The sequence below is a fragment of the Sesamum indicum genome, linkage group LG5, assembly GCF_026168435.1.
Source record: "Sesamum indicum cultivar Baizhima isolate 11 linkage group LG5, ASM2616843v1, whole genome shotgun sequence".
Taxonomy (NCBI): Eukaryota; Viridiplantae; Streptophyta; class Magnoliopsida; order Lamiales; family Pedaliaceae; genus Sesamum; species Sesamum indicum.
This window is the reverse complement of record NC_142661.1, coordinates 15,461,360-15,469,688: the sequence shown is the minus strand read 5'-3', so window position 1 is coordinate 15,469,688 and position 8,329 is coordinate 15,461,360. Positions and strand designations below refer to the sequence as shown.

Genomic DNA, 8,329 nt, shown 5'->3' with positions numbered 1-8,329 from the left:
TACCAAATTTTATTTGTTTATTTTATTGGATTTAGAGGGCTTTTGGCTAAATTTGATAAGATGTAATTAAGAGTTTATAAAATATTTTAAAAGCTTATAAGATGTTAAATTTTATTTTAAGAATAAGCTCGTAAAAGGTTTGAATAAAATAAGATGTTATGGTACTTGTCATAATAAACTCTTCATATTGGTAAAATAAAAATATTATACAAGTACGATCGAGTAAGTAGCTACTTCTTGACATATTTTGTATCTAAATCTTTTAAGATAATTTCATAAATATTGCACATTGATTTAACTCCAGATAAAAATTAATAGATAATATATCAAAAATAAAAAAAAATTGATGAGCTATTACTGAAACTTATATATCCAAATAATATATATGTACAATTATGCTAGTCGAATATTAACAAAAATATATAATTTATATTTTTTTTGTTAATTTATAATTTTTTAAATTATTATTGTTTTAGTAAATAACATATCAATAGCAATTTATTTTTATGTAATTATAATAATTTATTATTAATTTAAGTATTTTCTCTTCTTTGAATGCAAGAAGATTAGATAGCAAATAAAATTCTTTAAAATTATGTACAAATAAAATCATCCTCCACTACTATGACTAAAATAAAACTTAAATCCATGTAAATATACAATGCTATTAAAATTTAAAGTACTAAAAAAGTTTAAAAAACATATACATGAGTCATAAATTTACTAAAAAAGATAAAAGATATGAAATATAGACAAAATAATGAGAATATTTTGCCGTTTGAAATATTAATCTTATAGAGCTTATAACACGTTTTATTGGATGAAGTTAACTTTTTTCTTAAAGAGCTTTTGAGATCCAAAATATCTTATTTAATTTTGACATATTTTTAGGCCCTTAAAAAAATTACTTCAATTTTGAAAAATGAGAAAAACACTGTTGAACTAAGGAGAAGTAAAAGAACTACTTATTTCTGATTATTGCAATCCAATTTTAGACTTTAGTAACAATACATAGTCAAATTTATCTTGTCTATTATCTTTATTAGAGCAATAAACTACGTCACTTTAATATCGAAATATTGAAAATTCTATCAAGTATATTTAATATCTGATAATAAATAAAGCAACAAAACATATATAGAAAGACAATTAACTATGCATGAGGTTCAAACAAATACGTAGAAAAATAATAAACTACAAATTATTATATAAGTAGACAGACACCCGTATTCATGGGACTCGAACATATAAAAAGACAACAAACTACAAATTGTCATATAAACTGGCGTTTGCTATGGTTATTGGGTTGAATTGGGATGGCAATACGGGTGGAAAGTCATAGGATAGTAATATGGGATGGCGTCTTTTCTTCAGTTTAAAAAAAAAAAAAGGACGAAGAAAAAGAAGAAATTAAGTGAAATATCTTGAAATCTCATGTTTTAGCATTGAGACAAGACCAATATTTAATTTGTCAAAGGACAAAATAAATAAATAAGGAAATAAATGCTTAACGAATAATTCTTTGTGTAGAACGTTTTTTCAGAATTTGGGAGCTATCCAGAGATCACATCACTGGATGATGCATCCTTTTCTTGGTTCATTATTTTCCTTGTACTTGTCACACCATGGGGTCTATGTTTGTTAAAGCTCAATTTTGCCCTGCAATATTATATTATTACCAACATTAATTATTATTTTCTACATGCCTTAATTTTGTTTGATGATTGCATAATTAATTATAAAAAAAAATTATTCAAAATAATAATGGTGTTCGAATTTCACCATTTCATATTTAATTGGTTATGCAAAATGCACATTGTGGCTTGATATGGCCCCAGTCGCCACCCTCATTGTTCCCTCCCTCCTGTGCCCTCTTTTCCTTCCCCATCGCCACCCAACCTCATCCCCTCTCATGTCCGCCCCCATTCCCTTCCTCCCCCGGTTCGCCCCCTTCCCCATCCTTCCCAGTCGGTACCCACCTCGCCTTCTATCTCTCTCTCCCTCTTCCTCTCTCTCTCAATATATTAGAAGTATATATATTTAAATTTAATTGTATATATGATATATATATAATTTTAATTGTATTTATTAAAATCTAAATCATTGATTCGAATAAAATAAAATTTACGCAGTTAATTTATTAATTAAATTTGAACTTTAAATTAAAATCAAGATCTAACAATTTTTAAATAAGAAAAATTTAAAAAAATAAAAATTTCACTCATGTTAACGTGCATGTTAAGGGTGTTGCTATATTTTTAAAAATACAGGATTGTCATTTGCTGTTCCTTTTTTTTTTTTTTTCATATAAGTTTTTTTCGTTCATTTCCCTTATCACAAGATGATAAATTGAATTTAACCCTATTTTATTTATATGTACATATAATACATAAAAATAATAATTTAAATAGTTTTAAGTTTTAATATATACATAATAAGTGACATATAATTTGAATGTTTTAATATTTTAGTGTCCAAAATATGGACATATAAATTTATAAAAAAGAAAATCTTTCAATAATAATCTTGTCTTATATTTCTGTAGTTAAGTTAAAAAATAATATCTTTTAATATTTTAAACATCTTAACTGAGTCTAATGGGTCCAATCGTTGGGTCTTCGCCTGATTTAATTTGGAATTGGTTCTAAATTAACTCCAAATCCGACCGATTATCATATCAAGCAAATTGCGAATTAAGAAAAGGATCAATCAAAATCAATGGGGCACTCAGATTGAATAATTAGCCTCCAGTGTTTACTTTTTGGCTTTGCCTTTAATGAGGTATCAATTGTACCGTCTGCAAGTTTATATTAAGGGACAATTATACTCCTCTCTTCTGAAGTTTGGTGTAATTATATGTAAATTTTTTGTAATTTGAAAAATTACATCTAGTACTCTTGATATCTACTTCTGTCTAACTATTAGGTTTTTTACTAGTCAAAATTCACTAAATTTGTTGATATTAATAAAAAATTAAATGAAAATTAATATTTACCATCGATTAACTTATTATTGACTTATAACAAATCTAATAAAATTTTTCGGACTAAACTATCCTTATAAAGGTGAATATGCATCAACATGTGAAGATGAATAGTAATTTAATCATAAAAAAATTGTTTAACCTGTAATAAATCAGTAATAAGTCAATTCTGTGTGAATAAAGATCTTTTCTTGATTGTTTTGTCAATATAAGCGAGTTTGGTGAATTTTGACTAATTGAGGGACTTATTTGTTAGACGGAAGCAAACCTCGGGGATGCTAAATGTAATTTTCTACACTCTACGAGATTTACGTGTAATTACACCAAATTTTAGGAGATGAAAGTGCAATTATCCCTTATATTTAATTCCGTCAAATTTGATTTCATTATTGCATAGGAAGATCCCAAATTACTCAATAATCAAATCAATTTCAATACTTTTCAATCCTGATATAAAACCATCATAAGTCGCTATTATAAATCTTTATGTTTCTTTCATCATCAATATGTAAATTAATTCTTGAGTCGTAAAAATTAATAATCTGTGATAAATACATACATATATGTATATATAGTGGCAGCTCAGGAATTAAAAAATTCTTTTAATTATGATAACTCAAGAATAACTTATTAAAGGATTAATTACACTTAGACGAAATTACAAATTTATATTTTCTCCAAAATAAAATTTAAAATTACACTTACACCCTCTTCGAAAACATGAGTCCCGTTTGTTAGGATTTGAAAGAAAAATATTGATGTTAGCAAAAAAAGATGCATAATTTTTTAATTTTACCCATCATTTAACGTTTTTATATAATAATTTGATAGGTATAAAGGAAATTGTGATGATATTAACCACATTATATATATATTATATTTATTCCTTTATAAGTACAAAAATATACATGAGAATGATAAAAAAGGAGTAAATTAAAAAAATTATATAATTCTTTCTTGCTTACGTCAGAGTTTTTCTTTCAAATCTTGACGAAAGTGGGTCAGGTGTAAGTTGAGAATTTTTAGAAGGGGTGTAAGTGAACTTTTAAAAAAAAATTGGAGAAAAGTGTGATTTAACACACTTGGGGGGGGGGGGGGTTGAACGTAATTAACCCCTTATTAAAATTAGAAAACTTATTATTATCATTATGTGTGTGTGAGAGAGAGAGAGAGGGAGAGAGAGAGAGCCAAGTAAGAATGTTTCCTATTTATGAATTTCCAAATCAATTAGGCTTTAAAAAAAAACAAAAAAACAAAAAAAAGTGAAAGCGATTAACAATTATTTAATTATTTATTTTTGAATAAATTTATTACAATCATTAATGTCAAATATCAATACTATCAACAATAACAACAATCATATACTATTTATCAATATCATACAACTATATCGAATCAATATCTATTATTAAAATATAACTACGCTTACTATTAAAGTAGAATTACATTCCACAAACCAATAAGATTTGAATCTACTGCCTCATCAATTGAGTTAAATCTCATCGATACAAACCACTTATTAGTTGTACTGATGAAGTTTCTACATTGATGCGATAGCTACAACTTGATGTGAATCTGCAAATTCAGAGGCATAAACCCCAAAGTGACAAAAAGTCACTATAAATAAGACAAGGTTTAATACTTTACCTTTATATATGATCTTCTGTGGACCTCAATTTCATGAAAATTTCATTATTTATATAAACACCAGAATGATCGTTAATGATATCTTTATTCACTAATATTTTAGTTGTTTTTTTTTTTTTTTCTGAAACACCCCATGATAAAATAACATATAAATTCCAAAATTTGGAAAAGATTGCCCTTGAAATTTGCTGATCGTTAATGCAAAACTTAGACGAATTGAAAACGGTCTGCGACTTGAAAATGCATTTTTGCATCTCTTGCATTTCCTTGAATTGCCCGTGCTAATATATCTATTTCTATGAGATTTTCCACCAAATTAGTGAGATATAAGCCTGGTCCCGTTGCACGAACTAATATTTGGATCTATATTTATGATGAGCATAACTGGAGAACGTTTATAACTTATAAGGTGGAAGATTTCCTGATGAAAGGGAATTGAAAAACTCATGTAGGTACAAATTATGTGTATCATTAGGCACACAATCAAATAAATAGTATGCATGTCACTTTTTCGCTCATGTAAAACAATTAAATTTTTTTCTATTGCTAAAATAAACTCTAAAAAAGTTTTTTTTGTAAAGTTGTTATAAAATTTATATCATCATTAGATATATTGTATTGTCATTTATTCTATATTTTTCAATATGTATGTTTTTGTTTTGTAAATAATAAGTATTTATTAAATATAAATATATGAAACCATAAATATATATTGTGTAACTTTGTATTTCATCTAGCATTCCAAAATAATATTTCTCGCATAATATTTTTTTGTACATTTTTTTAATTCATTACTATTTATCAAAGATATAAATGAGTGTAGTTATTCATAGACTTTTGCTTCAATTTTTTTTCTTATTTTTTATAACATATATACCTGACATGGGAATAATATAAATAAATTACTCTAGTTCTTCTTTATTCCATTCCTAAATTTAGTGGGTGTCTGACTATGCTTATTTAAAAAATAAGTTATACAGATCTTTCTAAAGCTTATAAGATTTTAAACATTATTTTAAACATAAATTCATGAAGTATTTGGAGAAAATAAGATTATGGAGCTTATAAGATATTGGTAATAATAAATTATTAATTAATTTGAAGGTATTCATTAAGAATTTAAAAATAAGATTTTTTATAGAATTTTTTTGCTCATTTCTTATATCACATGGGGTAAGTTGTATTTTCTTCTATTATTTTGATGCAAAATTTAGATAATAATTCATCAATTATTTATTTTTGTAAAAAAAGTTATCTATAAAAACTTTAATTTGAGTTAAACTAGTGTGTACTAATTATAAAAATATTTTAACATAAAATATGTTAAGAAAGTAATAATTTATTGATTATAACGGTATTATATTTTTTTAGTAATTTTATCGATAAAAAGATATTATTATGCTAAATAAAATAATATTTTATAAATTTTAATATTTTATTTTATCAAACATTTAAAAAAATTATAATTTAATATAAGATTCGATATGGTATAAGTTTCTAAAATATTTTATAAATTTTGGAATTGATGAAATGTTCTTATTTTTAAAAAAGTTGAGTCACACGCTCTCATATTATTAGGGAAGTTGAACAAACAAGGCTTTATGCACACATGAAGTCTGTTCTACAATTCTCCTTCAAACTCTACAGAATCAAGTATTGCACCTTTTGCCATTTCACTCACGATATAGCCATAAGCCTTTCTCCATTCGATGACTCTCAGAGACTTTCCTCCCCATTACCCACCACCCCATCTCACCAACCAATCACACACGATGCTAAAGCAATAGCACTTCAAGTATCAAACTGCATCGATCTAAAGCAACTGCGTCAGATTTTTGCCCATGTAATCCGGACCCGTTTTCTGGAATTGTATCCTGATTCATTCCATTACAATAACATCAGTAGAATCTATAGCAGGCTAGAGTCACCAAGAGAAGCATTGCACGTCTATATCATCATGTGTCGTGCCGGCATCCGACCGGATAATTTTACTCTCCCGATTGTTTTGAAGGCGGCAAGTCAAAATTTGGACCGTATATTTGTGGAACAAGTTCATGGGCTTTCGGTTAAGTATTGCCTCGAAGATGATATGTATTGTGAGAGTGGTTTAATCAGCGCGTACTCTAAGGCGGGCGAATTTGAGGAGGCGCGTAAGGTGTTTGTGAATAGTACTGAGAGAAAGCAGGGGTCTTGGAATGCTATCATAGGAGGGTTGTCACAAGGAGGACGTGGTAAGGAAGCTGTACAGATGTTTGTAGCAATGATGAAAAATGGGTTTTACCCTGATGATGTGACTATGGTTAGCGTGACTTCAGCGTGTGGATGTTTGGGGGACTTGAATTTGGCTCTTCAGCTGCACAAGTGTGTTCTTCAAGCGAAAAGTTTCGAAAAGCCTGATATTCTTATGATGAATTCAGTTATCGATATGTATGGCAAGTGCGGACGTATGGACTTGGCTTACAAAGTATTTAGTAGAATGGAGGTGAAGAATGTGTCTTCGTGGACGTCAATGATTGTAGGTTATGCTGCGCATGGGCATGTGGCTGAAGCACTGAAATGCTTCCACTGTATGAGAGAAGCAGGCATTACGCCTAATCATGTGACGTTTGTTGGAGTTTTAAGTGCGTGCGTCCATAGTGGAATGGTACAAGAAGGAAAATACTATTTCAACATGATGACAAATGGCTACAGAATTAAGCCCCTCTTACCCCATTATGGCTGCATGGTGGATTTGCTTGGCCGAGCGGGGCTGCTCGATGAGGCCAAGTTGATGGTGGAGGGAATGCCTATGAAAGCTAATGTCGTGATATGGGGGTCTTTGATGGGTGCATGCGAGAAGTATGGAAATGTGAAAATGGGCGAATGGGTGGGTAAGCACTTGGTAGAGTTGGAACCGTGGAATGATGGGGTATTTGTGGCTTTATCAAATATTTATGCCAATCATGGTATGTGGGAAGAAGTAGAGAGGTCAAGACAAATTATGAAGGAAAGGAAACTGGCAAAAATTCCAGCTTATAGCTTGCCTGAGAGTTCAGATTAGATAGTCCATTATGTTGGTGTTATCTGGCTCTGCAAAACGATGATTCGTTTTTTTTTTCTCGCTGCACTCATTGTTTGTTGACAGTGAATTGTGAATTTATTTCCATTTGCTGCACATTCAGATAGACAAATCCATTTTGGTCAGAAACAATGCTGGGAATTGGAGCATGGGTACTACAGCTGAAAGGAGGTTGATCACCTCTGCATACTATCTCGTAGTTCTGTCATTACTGGGCGACTGATAGGTGGTCTAATTTATATCACACTCTGACGAGGATTTCTAATATCCACTAAGGCCCATTTACTTTGATATATAAGTTTATATAAGAAAATTAGTATAGGTTAATAAAGTGTTAACTACTATTACACCTGAATAATTAATACCACCTTGGGAGGTGGTATAAAATTAGTCCGAAAATTGTATCAAATGTGAATAACCATTGTACCCTTGAAATTTGTTATTGTTATTATCATTATCATTATTATTATTCTTTTATTATTATTAATAATAATTATTATCATCGTTATTATTATTATTGTTATTTTGTCTATAAATTTTGAAATTAAGCACTCAGAGGTAGACTTCCTACCAAAAGCATGTGGGATACATCATAATAAATACTTAATAGAATATATTTTATTTCGATAATACATATAAGT

General features: G+C 28.8%; 1 protein-coding gene across 1 annotated transcript; it reads left to right on the top strand.

The window, feature by feature from the left end:
• Positions 1–6,218: 6,218 nt before the first annotated feature.
• On the top strand, positions 6,219–7,843 carry LOC105162054 (Tetratricopeptide repeat (TPR)-like superfamily protein). Its single transcript, XM_011079959.3, has one exon. The coding sequence runs from the start codon at positions 6,240–6,242 to the stop codon at positions 7,668–7,670; it is 1,431 nt and encodes a 476-aa protein (XP_011078261.1). The 5' UTR covers positions 6,219–6,239; the 3' UTR covers positions 7,671–7,843.
• Positions 7,844–8,329: the final 486 nt, after the last annotated feature.

Coding starts and splice junctions, on each gene's coding strand:
- LOC105162054 (XM_011079959.3), top strand. CDS start 6,240: ATGAAGTCTGTTCTACAATTCTCCTTCAAACTCTACAGAATCAAGTAT.